Source organism: Taudactylus pleione, unplaced genomic scaffold, assembly GCF_031769625.1.
Source record: "Taudactylus pleione unplaced genomic scaffold, aTauple2 ptg000040l, whole genome shotgun sequence".
NCBI classification, from domain to species: Eukaryota; Metazoa; Chordata; class Amphibia; order Anura; family Myobatrachidae; genus Taudactylus; species Taudactylus pleione.
In genome coordinates, this window is record NW_028284442.1 from 9,335,071 (window position 1) to 9,354,552 (window position 19,482).

The 19,482-nt window shown below is 42.0% G+C and overlaps 1 protein-coding gene across 1 annotated transcript in view; it reads left to right on the plus strand.

Annotated features, from left to right (window-relative positions):
* The first annotated feature begins 6,799 nt into the window (after positions 1–6,799).
* TMTC2 (transmembrane O-mannosyltransferase targeting cadherins 2) overlaps positions 6,800–19,482 on the plus strand; it is a 318,581-nt gene continuing 305,898 nt past the window's right edge. Inside the window, exon 1 of the mRNA XM_088453737.1 lies at positions 6,800–7,276. Coding sequence (XP_088309863.1) covers positions 7,194–7,276 — 83 coding nt within the window. The 5' untranslated portion in view covers positions 6,800–7,193. The remainder of the gene's footprint in view (positions 7,277–19,482) is intronic.

Here is a 19,482-nt window from a genome sequence, read left to right on the forward strand (position 1 = left end):
TGGTGACCTGGTTTCCCTTGCTGCCCGGGACCCGGGTGCCTGTATGCAGCAAGTGAGGGAGAGAGGGGAGCGCTGCCATAGACACAGAGATGTTGTGTCTAATGGGAGTGTTGCTGGTGTGTTGCTGATTGTGGTTGTGTGCATAGATTCAGAATTGTTCACATTGTAGGCCATATTCAGAAGTATAATCTGCTCCTGCCATAGAGCTGATGCAAGTTTTGATGGAGTAACCGGTTGTGCGTCTAAGCATGTTTGCGTGTCTGTATCTTATTTAAAGGATGAATCCCCCAAAGAGGAACTTTTACACAATGTATTAGTTCTTTTTTACTTAATTATTATTGTTATTATTCTCGTTTATATGTTTTCATTTTTATTTAAGTGCTCATATTCATTTTTACCTTTTTTAGGGGTGTTTACTTGTATTTGTGCAGATTATTATTAAAAATGTTTCTTTTTAATGTAACTTCTTTAGTACTGTCCCCCTATGAGTCATAAATTGGGCTTCATTTTATCAACGACTTATAACCCCTTTAACACTTTGTCCCTGTATTGCTCTCATCATCTTCAGATGGTGATAGCGATACACCAGCAGCAGCTTTTCTGGCTTCAGCGAGGCCCTCCAGGCACTACCGGGTTCCCACCAGATGAATGTGAAACCCATCACTGGCAGCGATAGACTGCCAGCAACAGAGCAGAAGATGCCGCTCAGGAAGGAGATCGTCGCTGGACCTCGAGAGAGGAGAGGTAAGTAATGCTGAATACCAATTGCATATTCGTTAGTATCACTGCCATGCTAAACAAAATGTGCCACTGGTAAAAAGGTATGTTGATAAATGGAGCCTATAGTTTTACATTTAAGACTTGCCTTATGATTTTATGCATTTTACCAACTCTCCCTGAATGTCAAGGAGACTCCCTGAAATATTAGCAATCTCCCTGACTCAGGCTTGGACTGGGCTTCCGGGGAATCGGGTAATTGCCCGGTCGGCTCCAATGATTTAAGGCCACACCCCTTTTCAGAAAGGGGCGAGCTTAGCGGGCCATGATCGGGAAGGGTTGCTGTCTAGCATGTGAAAGTGCCCCTTGCCCTTTCACGACCAGTTTGCCTGCCAGCTTCTGCCCCTTGTCCCCAGACTCCTACCACATGTTGCTCTGTTCTCTACAGCGAAGAGCTCTAGAGTTGATGGATGTGTCAGTAGCAGTGGGGAAATCTGCCTGAAAGTCTGAAGGAGAGTCGTGTCTATAGAGAGCACAGCTGACAAGGCACAATAATGGTGAGTAAAGATCTATGGGGGTGATTCAGCTTCGGATGGAATTGCAAAGCTGCACGCAGGCAGCTGTGCAATTCCTTCCTTGTAAACATACAAATGCAGCAGGTGGTGTATGACACCCCCTGCTGCATTTGCGATCCCAGTACTGCCACCAAGGTCGCAGTTGGGATCATGGTGGACGGCGCTGAGCCGCCGGCCAGCTGAGTAAGCTGAGGCTTTCTATGGCTGGCCGGCTTGCGAGGCCAGAAAACTGCATTCATGGATGCATTCCCTGGCCTTGCCACTCCCGGAAAATGGGGACGATGTGCCCCCGTTTCAAGGACGCAGGCCGTTCACAGTGCCTCTTAAATGTCTCTGCCTGTCAATCAGGCAGAGGCATAGAAGGGTCTGTGTGTGATCATGCAGGACCCGTTCTGCACATATTTGCAGAACGGGTCCTGTGAATGTGCAGATTCCCGATAATCAGGAATCTGCGTTCAGCATTGCTCTTGCGGGCAATGCTGAATTAGGCCCTATATTCAGACTTCTGCTGCCAGGTGTGAGTAGGGGGTTGTGAGGAAACAACTTCTGGTGCAGACCGCACATGTCAGAAGTAATATTGATACTGATATGTTAGTGGCCATTTACAAGAAACAATATAAAATAGCGTCACATGGCAGGGATATTACTTAAAATTAAACTAAGGTGCTGATTCTGAGCTGGACGCAGCATCTTCTGCTAGATGCACGTCTGTGGCTTTATGTTAATGCTGTTACAAGTCCTGTACAAGGACAGGGACCCCCATTTAGATTATCCCCAGACGCCGCAATGTTTTTTGGTGCTTCTTGGTGCATAGGAACTTGCACGAGCCCCAAGATAGGCGCAGAATCTCTGTCTAAGTATGGGCTCAAATGTGACCGACTAAAGCTGCATACACACAGTACGATCTGTACAACCGACTTGAAATATCTTTCAGTGAAGTCATCCTGCCACATCTCTGAACAGGCACAGCTGACAATATTGTGTAAGTTGGCTTGCATCTACGGATGATCATAGATATATCGTTATCGTTCATGCAGGAACGCGCATCATCGGTCGTTCACTGCATAAAAATTAATGATATGAACGATATATCGTTGAACGATATCGTTAATAGATATCATACCATGTGTATGCACAGGGCCGGTTCTAGACATTGTGGTGCTCAGGGCAAAAGTTCCCAGTTGCTACCCCCTCCCCCACCCAAAAAAAAATTACCCTTTTTAGATGGCGTTCCTCTGCGCATGATGAAAGCGCGAGCGCTTCCGAAAAGGGGGCGTTTTCCTTGCGGAAAACCCCCAATTCATCACACTGTGGGGCGTGCCCAGCACTTATGAAGGTGCTGGGCTTTCCCCAAGCTCTCCCCTCATGGCGAATAATTGCTATGTGCAGTAATGCACTTTACACAGTATGTCTTACACAGTAATGCCCTTTATAATACATTATGTCACACGCAGTAATGCCCTGTATAACACATTATGCCACATGCAGTAATGCCCTGTATAACACATTATGCCACACGCAGTAATGCCCTTTATAACACATTATGCCACATGCAGTAATGCCCTTTATAACACATTATGTCACATATAGTAATGTCTTTTATAACATATTATGCCAGACGCAGTAATGCCCTGTATAACACATTATGCCAGACGCAGTAATGCCTTTTATAACACATTATGCCACACGCAGTAACGCCCTGTATAACACATTATGTCACACGCAGTAATGCCCTGTATAACACATTATGCCACATGCAGTAATGTCCTGTATAACACATTATGCCACACGCAGTAATGTCCTGTATAACACATTATGCCACACGCAGTAATGCCCTGTATAACACATTATGCCACACGCAGTAATGCCCTTTATAACACATTATGCCACACGCAGTAATGCCCTGTATAACACATTATATCGCACGCAGTAATTCCCTGTATAATACATTAATCCACACGCAGTAATGTCCTTTATAATACATTGTGCCACACATAGTAATTCCCTTTATAATACATTATCCCCAATTCGACTTACGCCACACAGAAGTCCCTTATTCATTTTATGACACACAGTGGTGCCCCTTTTACACAATGCCCAAATTAGTGCACCTTATAAGCAAGGCCCACAGTAGTAGTGCCCCTAATACAATGCCCACAGTAGTAGTGCCCCTTACACAATGACCCCAGTAGTAGTGCCCTCATTAGTAGTGCCCACAGTGGTAATGCCCACAGTGTTAATGCCCCCATTGGTAATGTCCCCTATAGTAATGCCCCCCTATAGATGTGCCACCTGTCGTAACGCCCCCAGTAGTAATGTCCCCCTATAGCCATGCCCCCAGTAGCAATGCCCCTATAGCCATGCCCCCAGTAGTAATGCCCCTTATAGCCATGCCCCCCTATAGCCATGCTCCCAGTAGTAATGCCCCTTATAGCCATGCCCCCAGTAGTAATGCCACTTATAGCCATGCCCCCAGTAGTAATGCCCCTTATAGCCATGCCCCCAGTAGTAATGCCCCCCTATAGCCATCCCCCCAGTAGTAATGCCCCCCCTATAGCCATGCCCCCAGTAGTAATGCCCCTTATAGCCATGCCCCCCTATAGCCATGCTCCCAGTAGTAATGCCCCTTATAGCCATGCCCCCAGTAGTAATGCCCCTTGTAGCCATGCCCTCAGTAGTAGTGCCCCCTATAACCATGCCCCCAGTAGTAATGCCCCTTATAGCCATGCCCCCAGTAGTAATGCCCCCCTATAGCCATGCCTCCAGTAGTAATGCCCCCCTATAGCTATGCCCCCAGTAGTAATTCTCGTAGCAGTAATGCCCCCCTATAGCCATGCCCCCAGTAGTAATGCCCCCCTATAGCCATTCAACCTATAACCATGCCCCCAGTGCTGGTGCTTCTGAAAAAAAAAAAAAAACAATTAAAATACAAACACAATACTTACCTTTTACACAATGCCTTTTACACAATGCCCAAATTAGTGCACCTTATACGCAAGGCCCACAGTAGTAGTGCCCCTAATACAATGCCCTCATTAGTAGTGCCCACAGTGGTAATGCCCCCATTGGTAATGTCCCCTATAGTAATGCCCCCTATAGATGTGCCTCCAGTAGTAATGCCCCCTGTCGTAATGCCCCCAGTAGTAATGTCCCCCTATAGCCATGCCCCCCTATAGCCATGCCCCAAGATTTAATGCCCCCTATAGCCATTTCCCTCAGAAGTAATGCCCCTATAGCCATGCCCCCAGTAGTAATGCCCCTATAGCCATGCCCCTTATAGATATGCCCCCGGTAGTAATGCCTTATAGCCATGCCCCCAGTTGTAATGCCCCTTATAGCCATGCTCCCAGTAGTAATGCCCCTTATAGCCATGCCCCCAGTAGTAATGCCACTTATAGCCATGCCCCCAGTAGTAATGCCCCTTATAGCCATGCCCCTAGTAGTAATGCCCCTTATAGCCATGCCCCCAGTAGTAATGCCCCCCCTATAGCCATGCCCCAGTAGTACTGCCCCCTATAGCCATGCCCCCAGTAGTAATGCCCCTTATAGCCATGCCCCTAGTAGTAATGCCCCTTATAGCCATGCCCCCAGTAGTAATGCCCCCAGTAGTAATGCCCCCCCTATAGCCATGCCCCTTATAGCCATGACCCAGAAGTAATGCCCCTTGTAGCCATGCCCTCAGTAGTAATGCCCCCCTATAACCATGCCCCCAGTAGTAATGCCCCCAGTAGTAATGCCCCTCTATAGCCATGCCCCCAGTAGTAATGCCCCCCTATAGCTATGCCCCCAGTAGTAATTCCCGTAGCAGTAACACCCCCCTATAGCCATGCCCCCAGTAGTAATGCCCCCCTATAGCTATGCCCCCAGTAGTAATTCCCGTTGCAGTAACGCCCCCCTATAGCCATGCCCCCCTATAGCCATTCAACCTATAACCATGCCCCCAGTGCTGGTGCTTCTGAAAAAAAAAAAAAACCAATTAAAATACAAACACAATACTTACCTTAAGCCCCGCTCCTGCGTCCGCTGCTCTCCGGCCCAGCCGTGGCTCCACCATGTATATCTATGGGAGAGACGTCATTACGTCCCTCCCATAGTGGTCTCTGCGGGAGCAGGAGCTCAGGAGTGAGCTCTGGCTTTCGGCTGCTGCTGCAGGGAGGGAGCCGGGTGCCTGCTGATAACAAATATTAGCGGGTGCCTGGCAAATGCAGCCTCCCTGCGGCGGCAGCTAGCGGGAGTGAAAGCGGCGCTGGGGTTTTTTTTTTCAGAGATTTTTTTTCTCACCTCTCTCCTGGGGACTCAATGGCGCCCTCTAGGGGCCGGCACTCTGGGCGACTGCCCTGTTAGCCCGCCCCTAGAACCGCCACTGTGTACGCACCTTAAGTGTCTGTGTACACAATCATTTCAGGGACATGACCGGGACACACCCATAACACGCCCATAAGGTGGACAATCTCCATCTGTCTGACCAGTCACCGCCAAGGACTGCCCAATCCATTTTTTTAGTACACTTCTGCGTCCGTGCATCTGAAATCACTACTGCGACTCTGCATCTGAATGCGTACACAGTAAAAAAACAATGTAAATCTCTCAACTGTGCCTGGCAGGGGGAGATCTACCAGTAGAATGGCAGCACAGGTATGTTACCACATAGCCCTGACAGCCATGCGTCTGCTTCAGTTTCCTTTGTGTCCCTTCACTTTGCATTGCTCCAAATTGCTTCCTCTGCGCCATCCTTCCTCCTCCTAATTAGCTCAACCTCACCCACTGGCCTTCACCTTAATCCTCTCGGTATCCTCGCATTTCTTTTTATATATTTTGCCACCCTTAGTTACCTCCCCTCACCTACCTACTCTTGCCACAATACTCCCCTCATCTATAAATCTTCCTCCTACATTCTATTCCTACTGTCCCTGCTCCTTCTCCTGGTTGCCGGTAATTTTGCCACATCTCCCCACTTCTCTCTCCAACGTTCTTGGGCACTTTCTGGATTGCTAGATCTGTCTGCAATAAGCTGGCCTCCATTCATTATCTGTAATTTCCTAAAGCTCTTTGCCCCCCCTGCAAAATCCCAACAAATTTAGCATATGTTTTCTATGTATACTGATTTTGAGGGCTATTTTATAACTGCACAATGTCATCGTATGGACATGTCAGTAAGTTATAAAAGTTAATATCCCATGTACAGTAGATTTAAAACATATGCCAAATGTATAATGTCAGGTTTGCACACTACAATATGTAATCCGTGCCTCGCAGGACGAGTGTCACCTCTGAGTGGTAGCAGCAGCAAGTGACAGATGAGTGGAGGCAGCAGCGAGTGACAGATGAGTGGACAGTAAGAGGCAGCAGCAAGTGACAGATGAGTGGAGGCAGCAGTAGCAGCAGAGTGAGGCGGAGGACGAGGAGGAGGAGGAGGAGAATAGGGGGCGTGGATGGGGCGAGGAGAAGCAGGCGGAGCATGCGTAACAGGCCAGTACTGTGCCCCACGCGGCTGCTCCCTGGATGCTGCTGCTGTAGCTGCTCTCCTCAGTGCTGACACTCCGCTGCCGCCGCCGCTGCTGCTGGTACAGGAGGAGTTAGGAGCTGTCGGCCGGGCGTGCACCACCATCATCATCATCATCAGCATTACTGCTATCACCGTCTCACAGCATCCCTCATCCTCCTCTATACAATAGGATTCTGTCTGGGCTGCAGCCTCCAGCACTGCTGACTCTGCCATGGGGTAAAGAAGCTGACAGACCGGGAGTGGCGGAGCTCCGATTATTACCGGTCATCCAAAGCGAGAGAGCATGGAGTGCGGGCTCTGATCCCCGGCCGCCCCCCTCAGGAGAGCAGAAGACAAAGGACGCGGGGGGCAGAGCAGGAGCCGAGCCGTGGCAGCCCTGGCTGAGTGCAGGAGACATGATCGCAGAGTTGCTGAGCAGCGCCATGGGGCTCGTCCTGTACCTGAACACCCTGGGCGCTGATTTCTGCTATGATGACAGGTAGGAGCCAAACTTTCTCTATTCTGTGATCTCTCACTCTCCTCACTGCATAAAGTACCTGACACATATTCACACCTCTAACTCTCCAGCTGTATGTACACATGTTGTATGAATGAAATATCTCTATACCTAATTGTACTCTTATGTCTAGTCCTCTATGCTGAGCACTTTAGTATTTCCACAACTAGAACCTAATAACTCAATATACAGTAAGACCAGGGTCTGTAATAAACTCTTTCCCTGAATGCCAGTTATGATAGGCTTTAATTTGGATGATTTAAAAGTATTTTAAATCTAATACACTTTTCATGACAATTCAAATTCATATAAATGTTCACTATGTGACTGGAGCAATATAAAGTGACTTAAAGGGTTAACATTCTACATGACATCAGTTTTTCTGGTGCATCATGTTGCATTAGGAATCCTCATTTTTAAGTTGCTTTCAACAGGTATTCAACTATTATGTATGAGTGAACTCTTTTGTATGGACTGTCCCCATGTAAATACAGTACATATTGAGCTATTGTTATTTTACATGTAAGCCTCTGCTTAGCAGCGCTGAGAACACCTATGATAGTATGTCTGCATTACTCCATACATTTGAGAAGTTCATCCTAATTGTTACCAGCGTGTTACACGCCAACTAAAATGCCATTCCCATGCCACAAAACCACTGTAGGGTTGTGAGCAGCAGTATTTTACTTTTGTGTTTATATTCTGTTTACTTCTTTAGTGTAATTATTTGTACTGCCTGGTGGTAGTGTTTAGAAACTGACATAAGATTCAAGTAATCAACAGGGAAAACCCCAATGTGTCTTTTTTTATTTTTTTATTTTAATCTGATTACAATTAAGACTGCTGCATAATTAAAATATATTAGGGAGAACAGCACGCCTGGCTAAGCCTATTAACCATCCTGAGGAGGTTCATGCTCCATTGAAATTAAACCATCCAAAAAGTGAGCATAGATTTCCTCTGACAGCTTTCATCAGCTTCTCTTTAGTGTGGAGAGTGAATGGATCCCCTGGGTTCTGTGAACTGGTAAATGCAGCTCTTTAGGACGGGCAACAGGGAAGTGAAGTCCTGAGGATGCCACTTACAAAAACTGTTAGCACTTATAATTTAATAGTTTAATTTGGCTTAGTGTGCTAATAACTGCACAACACTCAGCAATTGTGAGCGTTGTCCTTCAGACTGGCTGTAACAGTAAAAGACAGAAAGCTTTTACTATGCAAACTGGTATCTAAAGTCCACTCTTCACACACCCAGCTTTTCACTGCAGCCTCAGAAGCCAAAGGGCTGTTGTCATTTCTCATTCAGAAGGAAATGACTAGTAATTGCTTATCTCTGAGATTTCAGTTTCTCCACATACATCAGGCTCTGCTGAACGCCTGAGCCAACTCCATTACACTGTGTTCTTCTGACTGATCCAAAAAGATCTGTCTGCTCCTCTAGTAACAGTCATTCCTATACATTAGCTACACAAATTTGTCTTGAACGTAATGAGTCAATAATTTGGATGGTGTTGATATGCACGATTACATAGATAATTTGCTGTACTTAAGAGCATTTTACATATTTAATTGTAATGTTGTTACTACATGTCCTGATTTAAATATTATTTATATGTTATTGTGTTGATAAATATATTTAAATAAAAAGACTCCTAATATGAATCCAGGTGAAAAGGTTTCTTTTTGCTTTGTTGATTACAAAAATCCATATTGGTATCTGTCATTCATACAGACTGTTCCAAAGATGTGGTGTTTTTTTTTGAGAAATATAATCTCAAATAGCTTTTGTGTAATATGTCATCCTAATATGATAAAGTGCTCATTACGGGTAAATTTGTTTGGAATCCAGTCTGATGGATGCTTGTAATTAGTACTTCTTGATAAACTTTCATTACTACTAAGAATGGTAAATATGATTGGGGATCTTTATGATTTTACCCCTTAATGCTAGGGACGCCAGTATAGAGGAGCCTTGATGATTGGCCTGGCGCTTATTCATATATTTGCAAATGTATGTAACTAATACCTCTGAATCGCTATTATCATGTAGGATTTAAGTATTGTTTTTGCTGCAGTGTGCTGGGGGGCAAATCTCTTTTTTTCTGTGTTCAGTGTAAACCCCGCCCTTTACAAGCACCTGTGTTATGCAAATAAGCTGATCTGAGCAACTACCATTTTCTTTGCGATTTTACTTAAGTACCAAATGTTTCTAGCGGTCTACAAATGATTAATCACGATTGTTTGTTTAAAGTTAGGTTATACCAGATATTTACAGATCTATATTTAATTAACATAATCTTTCTTTGTGTGAGTGTAGCTAACATGTTTACCTTTACAAATATCAATGTATCTATTTAAAAGAATTAACTTTTCCCATGTTTTTATTTACTTCTAACTTAGTTTCTGTTACTTACAGTACATGTGTGAGTAATGCCCACATTTTATCATATGTCAACTCGCTATATTGTATAAAATTTGCTCAGTGGCAAAGTAATGTTGTCAGTGAAAGACAAATACAGAACTTTAGCATTGAATTTTCAAATTATATTTGTTGCATGCTTTGTGTATTATGTTATGATCTGGTTTATTGTTTATATTATCTAAATCTACCATCATGTCTATTTCAAATGTTTATTAGCTAAAGAAAAAGTTTACTTTATTGACAAGGATTTTGTTTCACATGTTGCTGTAGCGATAGGATTTCACTTGCCCTTAAAGTCTGAATCATGCCACCTCCCAAGAACTTTAGTATAGATAAAGGGCAAAAGTAACTTTACATATGCTAATGGCTAATCCTAAGTGAATGCAGTCCTGCAAGGTTCCTATCCAGTACTCTGGATGATCCAATGCATACACTAAATGATGCATTTAGTAAAGCCTTTTGACCTTTACATGATAAGTTGATACCCCAGAGCACTGACTAAGTGTTAAGCAATACACACAATTAATGGCTCTGCACAATACTCAGAGGTTTCTTATTCTGACCATGCTGCAGGTGCCTCATTTAAAAATCACTCTGCAGCTATAGCACAAATCTGTGGTGCATAACAATTTCTCTTATGTACATGGAAGTGCTGCAAATGCTCTGTGTGAGTTTAGCTTCTTCTGTAGCACAATAAAACAGTGCCAGGAGCTGTACCCATTTCTCAAGTGCAAGAATAAAAATAACTCTCCTGACTGCTGTAATTTATGTATATTTGTTATTTTTATATTTCATTACAAATCCATCCAGTATTCAACCATAAGAGTTTACAACATTATGGGTGTAATTCAGTTTGAAGCATTGCTGGAGAATTGTATTTATTATTAAGTTATTTATAAGTGCATACATATTCCGCAGCATTTGCACCAGTCCTAGCCCCAGTGGAGCTTATAATCTATATTCCCTATCACATCTACATACGCATACATACTAGGGTTCATTTTAACCGACAAGTATATTTTTGGATTTTGGGAGAAAACTCATGCAAACATGGGCAGAAAATACAAACTCCACACAGGGAATGGTGGGAATCGAACCCAAGATGCTAACCATTACACAATCCCAAACTGTCAGAACGTTGGCGCCTCACGGCCACCATCATCACATATATTCCCTTGCACTGTGCACAGTGAAATTTGCAATGTTGGGGTACTGTACTACTTGCTTATGTACGCAGTCATACAATGCCGGGAATGAAATTGCCTTTAGTGTCCCATTCCAGTGTTAGCTTTGCTCATGGTGAACAAATTAGAATAGGGAAATACATTTAGGTGTTTTAAAAGAAATGAAAAGCAACGTTATAGCGTGCCAGTAAAATTTGTAGCCGAAAGAGGATTTTTATAACGCTGTACACACATTATACATGGCAAATAGGCTTCTCCCTTTAGCAGAAGTGTAAAAGCAGCTCTGAGAGAAATATTATCATGTGTTCTGTTTTTTGAGAATTTCAGAAGTTTGGCCTCATTTATCTGCCTACCAATAAAGTGCAATAAGCATACCACATACTGCTTTCATTAAGCTCTCGTATTTGCAGAAGAATGTTGCAGCACTTGTAAAGTTGCGATAAATTATGCTGCAGATCTTCGAAGAAGCAGCCATTGCGAATCGCCTGGATCTCATCAGTTGCTGACCCCTGCGTTTCACTGGGGACACGTAATGTTAGGAGCTGACTTGGACTTCCAATAGTTTTCTGCTGCTCTTGAAATTAGGACCCATAAAATTCTCTGTCCAGGCACCTCTCTTATGACTGACGTATCGATAAGTACAGTCTCCAATGATAGTTCTAGTAGTCCTACATAAAAGGAGAACTATTAAAGGTGACAGGTGTCACTGTAATTGCAACTTGGCAGGAAAAACTAGAAAGTAACTATTTACTATCAGGTTTTCTACTGGTTTGAAAACTACCAATATATTGTAATATAAAACTATAGAACTACACTTATATTGTAATCTGAAATGACAAAACTATACTGGTTATACAGTATATTGCAGTATCAGACAATGTTTTACTTATATAATTCAAAGGACTTGTGCTAGTAATATACTAATAACATAGTAAGTCATAACAAATCAAGCGGTGTGCAGTCCAGTGGTCATAATAACTTACAATGTACACAGCGTGGGTGTACAGCGGTATAGATTAGAGGTATTTGTATGCCTCTCTATGGGCCATATGAAGTACATGTTTTAAAATGTGTTCTTTGGCTGTAAGTTTGCCTGTTAAGTTCAGTGCGTTGCATAATTTCTTTATGGAGTCTGTTCACATATGTTTATTTTAAGTTCAGAAATCATTGGGGTTAATTCTATTAGATGCAATGCCCGCGATGTGCTGTTGGAACACTGGCAATGTCACAATTCATCTCCCCTAAGTAGTGCATTTTAGTTTGCAGTCCCATAGGGGTGCTTATTAAAATGTGTGATGCCGGGGAATCCCCAGCATAGCGCTTGATTGAAACGACCCCATTTTATTGCATTACAAAAGCGTTAGGACTGATACTATTTATACCCTTTTACACCTAAGTCCCGGGTCTAACCCAGGATTTGGAACATGGTTCCAAACTGGGTCAGACCCGGGACAGACCCCTTTCACACTGTGGAGCCGACCCAAGTTATTACCAGGTCAGAGCTGTTCACATTGCACCCACGTTTAGTGGAACTCTTCTGCCGGTGCTTGGAGATTACTTCATCTCCAAGCGCCAGAAAATTCCGGATTTCGCCATGCTGTAAATGGCACCCTGCAGGGTTACGTGGATATTTCCCTTGTTAAACCCTGCAAATGACACAAGTTGCATTGACGGGTCATTCGACCCGGGTATCCAACCCTGGCCCTTTTTACACCGAGCTGCAACCCGGGTTAACCCACAATAACTCTGGTTTTAGCTTTGGTGTAAAAGGGGTATTACTCACCTACAGTACCTCTCTTGGACATGAGATATTAATGTTGAGCTATGCAATTATACATACAATTTTTGTGTATTAGAATCTGTCTAGTTTACATAGCGGGTAACTATATGTAGCGCAAACAAAGCCTACAGATCATATAAAATAGTCAATGTCACTAAAAGACATTGTAATATAAGTAAAGGAAAACATAATGCCTGATTCAGCGTGGTAGGAGAGGCGAGAGCCATACACGGGGGAAGGCTTTCTGAATATACATTTTCCGTGTTCACTGTGAAAGTTGTTACATTATCCATGTGAAGGCTCTTGTTGGTCTTAAATTATAATTTAGGCTTTGAGTGTAAAAATTAATATAAATGTAGCAATAGCCCACACCTGTTTTCACAACAACTTTTTATTAAGGAACAATTTCAGCCTTTTTTTTTACTATGGTTGCATTAAAAAGTTTCCGAACTGCTTAATGTAAATATATAATGTGAAATAATGTCTCTTTATTACAGAAATTTATTCAAAAGGTTAAATATGCCAAATAAGCCAAGATAAATATTTCTATAACATGTACCATGGTTTATATAAGCACAGCATGCTAATGAATAGCATAGATTACACACACTGGACGCAACATATTCTGCATGTATTTAATCCTTTTTCGATAGATTATTCAACAGTTAGGGTTGGAATGTTCTTAATACTAAATACAAAATTTTTAATCTGCATTCATATTTAATTCTACCCTTCTTATCTTGGCTTTTATGTAAATAAACGATAATTTCCAGTTTAAAGTAATCAATTACGTATATTTTTACTTCTTACTTTGCTGTTGTCTGTCTGGTTTCTGTCTGTGAGGATTAAAAACAAAAACCCCTCCCCCACCCCACACTTGTACCATGACCTCTGTCTATAATCATTTGTCCATCTTTAAATACCTCTGTTGATTAGATGCAGGAGCCCTGTAGGAGAGAGTCACGGTTTGATGCACTGGCTGACATGATAGCCAGGTCCTAAATAGCCTGTTTAGAGGGTGGGGTGTATCCTCTCTGAGGTACAAAAACCTATGTTAAGTTTTTCTCAATATGGTATTATTATTATTATCCACTACTCATAAGATGCAAACAACTTGGCAAATTGCACCCGCAGATAGTAGCTTTACTTGTGCAGCTGGTATCCATTTCACTATTGTGCACACTATAAACTGGCTCCTCTGTTTGAAATCTCTGCAGTGTGTCAGCGTTCCCTAGGTCTCTACTTCCACATGCTATTTTTCCCTCAGTATACACAACCAATGGACTTATTTCTAGATTTTTGCAAGAGCCCTAGCTGCACTGACACTGCACACATCAGCAAGAAACAAGACATCCCTTTTCTCATCAATCTCTCCAGTGGTTTCTTTGTAAATCTAGGGTTTATGCACACATGTAAAGCTACTTTCTTCTTGTTTATCACAAACGCCGTACAGAAATTAAGTGTGCTTTATGTTTTGCCCATAGTATTCTATATTAACTAATTTTGTTTTATATGTTTTAGGGGCATATGTATCAAAGCTTGATGTGAGTTAAAATTGTGAAATATATGTATCACCAACCAATCGGCTCCAAACTAACATTTCTTATACACAGCCTGCAAAATGTAAGTTAGAAGCTGATTGGTTGGTGATATATAGCTCACAACTTTATCTCACATCAAGCTTTGATACATATGCCCCTTAGTGCACAAAATTGATTAAATGTGTAGTGTGGAAATGGTTTATTAGTACAATATATTCTGGTTAACCTGTTGTTGGCTCTAGCACAGAAAAGAATTAGTATAACTGAGGCCAGGAATGGATATCTGCTTTCTGTCTTGGTTGGCTGCTTAAGGTGAATTCCAACTGGCCTGTGCTGCTGTTGGAAACTAGTGAGAGTAAATAAACACATTTAATGGGATTTTCTTTAATAGAGGCCAATGGCACATGTTTTGTGCTGTAATGCAGTGCTCCAGTTTGGAGTGTTTATTTCAAAACAGCACAATAAAAGTACAGTATGTGATTATTCTTATGGGTAACTTGAAATATTTTCATGTTGCACAAATGTAAAACACAGAGGAGATGTTTTTTTTCCTTGTCTGTAGACTGTGAAGTGAGCAACTGGAAATTGCATTTCCCTAAACAATAATGAACTTGATGCGTGAATTAAGCAAGCCAAGCTTCTGAGCCACAATAGTTGTGTATTAGAAGTCCTTTTGGTTGGCCACTTGAGATCTAATCAAGCTAGTGACCCACATACACAAAGCCAAAGAAAGAGCCCCTGTACGTTTGGGAAAAGTGTAAGTGCCATCTGCTCCAGAATTTATATATACATTTACATTTCATTATTCATTTACATGTTTGATTTAGAAGGTGCCTTTCTTGTTACATTTGTTCTAATGTATCATTTTAGAAAAGTGTGTTTTAAAAGCTTTGCTGCTTTTCATATGCTAATTAAGCATCCCTCTTGCTATTTCAGTTCTTTAAAAGTTGTATACTTTGAATTACACTATTAAAACCTTCGCAACAGAAAAGTAAAAAGAGCTAATGGCTAAAAATTACAACAAAGTGTGTGTGTGTGTGTGTGTGTGTGTGTGATTCTCACCCTGATTGGCAGTGATATGGGTCACCAGCCTCGGACCTCGCTTTTATCCTCCTACCTTCAATTTTACAGTTCCACATTTACAAAAAATCGCCCACCAAGATTAATGTTAGTGTGATATATAGATGTCTTTATAGTGTGCTTGTGTATTATAGATACACACACCTTTTTAATTTTGCATGTTGATTGCCTCCTTGTATTGTATAACTTTTTTTATTTTTCTTTACTGTAATTCTTTCAAAACTTAAAACTAAGAGTTGTCTCCCATGTTAATACGTGGCGATGTGAATTTATATCTAAGACCTTGAGATGAAATGTAGCATTATTTTGTATTTCCCATTTCATTTCTTGTTTAATGCTTTTAATTACTGAGCTTTTTTTCAATTAACAGTGTTAAAGATAAGTACTCTGCTAATGTGTATAACGTGCTGTCCAAGTCTTTGTTATTAAATTGCCTGGGTATATACAGTAATTGAATGCAGTGTTTTATATGCGTAGTAAGAATTATTCTCTTTATATTACTGTACTTGCTGCATAAAGTATCCATCGGGGTAAGGTCTAAGTTGCTTTTTATTTCCTGAAGACTGCAATGTGTTTCAGCATCAGGTTTATTAAGTAATTACTATGTATATTTATTGTTTAGTTGACAAGGTGCCTTTGACACAGGGTTCACATAGTTCCTTCAGGAGTTTGATTTCTCAGTATGCACTAATGTGCAGCTTGAAATAAATTTTGAGACCCACTTAGGAGTAAAGCTGCATACACACACAACTATTTTGTTACCAATGATTTTCTGAACGATTTTAAGAACGATTTTCTGTCAGATTTTTTAAAGTGTAATGAACGATTTTTTTGAACTACAAACGATTTTTGCATATTCCCTTAATGAAAATCGTTGATTTGGTCAGTCTGACTGAACTAAAAACGTGAACGCGCATGAACGATAATCGTTCATTGTTTTAACTTCGAAAGTGAACGATTTTTTTGAACGATAAACGATATTGGTAACGATAATCGTTCAAAAAAAATCGATGTGTGTATGCACCTTAAGGCAGCAGTGATACTTAATGACCTGGGATCAATGTCTTAGGAGACTACTGCTGCAAACCTACTCACAGGAATTTTCAAGGAAAAATGAAAGCACTAGCAGATTGTACTGTAATCAGTGCTGTACACTGTCCCTGACTGTAGATGGAATCCATTTTTGCCGTATATATTGTGGCAGAGTGAATGACTTACCATATGGTTTTGAAAGAGATTCAGCTCTCATTACTGGCAGGGTGGAACTACAGTCCGACAAGCCAAACAGAGCACCTGAGCAAATCAGCTTTATATAGGAAAGCATTGAAATGTTCGACTTAAGGATAGGAATAGCATGGGGTTAATTGGTTTAAAACCAGCCAACCGTTAAAGAGCTGGGTGGAGCTTACCCTTTAAAAAATTCTTTGTTGCTGTGAGCAGGACTCTTGTCTCCGGAGCAGCTTTCCGATCTTCTAGTCAGCTGCACTATGTTGGATTAAACTGTTTGTTACATTGTGAGATCCTCCACAAGGTCACATTATCCATTATATAAAGGGTTATTGTATCAGTCTAGGGCCTGTGCAGCAAGAGCCAGAGGAAGTTGCCCATCCTCTATCCCGCTCACAGCACTCAGTGGCTGTCTGGGACATATTTCTGGTGCACTCATGTATCCGATGACGTCCGGACACAGCCATCAAAATGGACCTTCTACTCTTTACTTCCCCCAATATGACTCACCATCCCGCTCTCAACTCCCCAGTTACCTGCAGGAGACCTCAGATAAGACACTTAACTTCCTCCATCATCTTCTATGCACAGTCCCATTCCATTAGCAGCTTGATAAAGGCCTCTTTGTCTAGCCATTTATACACTACTCTCTCATGCATGCCATTTTCATGGTTGTACTGCAGCAAATGGGAAACTTAGTGTGTGCTGTGATATGTTACAGTTGTTAGAATGTGTTTTCAATACAGTCTGTGTTAATTTGGAGAGCTCTACATGTGCAATCTGTCCCGAGCTTATAACATGCTGACTTATAGTTCATATCTGTTTGTTTTATTTTTGTAGCTGTCTTAAAGTACAGTACCCCCATTTTATAATATCTACTTCCAGACCTATCTTCCATTGTGAAGATGAAAATATTTAAACGGACATTTGCTAATAGTACAGTGTTTGTGTGTGTGTGTGTATATATGTATATGTGTGTGTATATATATATATATATATATATATATAATATATATTTATTAGGGATGTGCAGGCTCGGATAGGTTCGAGTTTGCACGTGGAGTTTGGATTTTTCCCTCCAAAAAAACGGAACTCAGAAAGAGGCAAAACGTCATCTTGCACGGACGAACATCATCATTCCTGGACTTTTGTCCAGGAATGATGATGTTCGTCCATGCAAGATGACGTTTTGAGCTGTGTTGGCATACAGTGTATCTATAATAGTTCTGGGGAGTGGGTTGTGATTATGATGTGGGAAGAACCAACTGGTGTCCTTAGGACATACAGCCTTTATTGTATACATGCAGTGTGCGGCCCGGTAACAGGAAGACAGAGATGGGGTGAAGATAGATAGGGTGAGTAAGATGCAGAGACTGAGGGGTCTATTCATCATTACATAATTATCACTAGTGATAATTTATGTTTTTAAACTCGCTACGAGTTTAAACAACCTTTCGGAGGCATTCATCATGCCTCATTGCCTAAAGTATAACTTCCGAAAAGCTGCTCTTTATGTGGAGTCAGCTTTTCAGAATTGTGATCCTTTTCCCCTGCAGCTGAGGTGTCCATAAGGACTTCCTCAAACTGCACGTGTCTTTTAACATGTATTTTAGATTAGGGGAAGAACTGCAGAGAGATGGGACGGTGGGAGAGGAGAGAGAGAGACTGACTATATCATGGAAGAGCACATCAAGCAGCTTCATAAAGTACTTTGTGTGGGGAAGCCATAGTGCAATAAAGTTACTGAATGAGTGACATAGCTTTAAGTGCCCTCTAACTATTGGCTCCCTTGGCCAACTGCTTAAGTTTTACTAATGGTAGAGTCAGCCCTGTGCTCATTCAATTAGCACAGGGATGGGGAGCCATATAAGGCCCCCGGAATCATTTGGTCTGGCCCTCTGAGCTTTTTTCTGATAGCCTCAGCTGGCTAGCAGGATGCCTAGAATGGAACTCTGAGGCCAGAATCTATGCAGCAATGCTGCTTGGAGCGTCCTTAGGACGTTTCAGATGGTCACACCGCTGCCCTTACATCTCCCCGGAGCATCCTCAGGATGCTCCAGGCATTGCTGTAATCACTGGCGATTGTGGCCCCGTCCCTGTGTGGCATCACACGGAGGGGGCATGGCCTGCACCAGGCCCGCAAATAATGTTGTATATATCAAAATGGCCCTCGGCAGAAAAAAGATTCCCCACCCCTGATTTAGCAGGATGGTTCATTCTACATCTTCACTCCGTAAACTAATACATTCCTTTGTTTTCCTCTATCACTTCTGTGCCAGCACTCACATATACCACTCCATCACTTCCCCTTACTTTTTATCACATGTAACTTATTGCTTCTCTGTGGTCTCAATACCACCTAAAGATGTTACCAGTGACAACATCATGCTTTCCCCAGTACAACATTTCCCCACTCCTGCTGTATTGGCATCTTGTTTGACTCTACAGTCTGCTTTATTCTACACATTCAGTCCCTCACCTTCTTACTCTGAGCATTATGTATACCCTTATCCATTATTTCCATCTGTCTACCTTCTAACCCATATATCCTTAGTATAAATACATGGTCCTTAACACTGTGGTGAGACTGATCTTTCCTTTTCTTCCTGATTCACATCTTTTTTTTTTTCAGTCCCTGCACTGTTTTACTATACTCTGCAAAATCAACAACTTGTCCTCACCAACACTTAACTGTCTCTATGGGGCTTATTTATTAAACCCGAAAATGCAGCAACACCCTTCGAAAATGGCTGTTTTTGGAGAATTGATGAATTTCTTAGCATTGGAAGGACTTACCAAAACGGATTGCAGTCCCTGTCTTTCCAATTGCAAATGCAGTCCTATAAGGTTTTTATGGGGACTGAAAATGCTCCATTTACCAAACTCCAAAAACCTTGGCCTGGTTAGCAAACGCCATCTTCAGATGGCTACATTTTGCAATTATTCTTTCTCTTT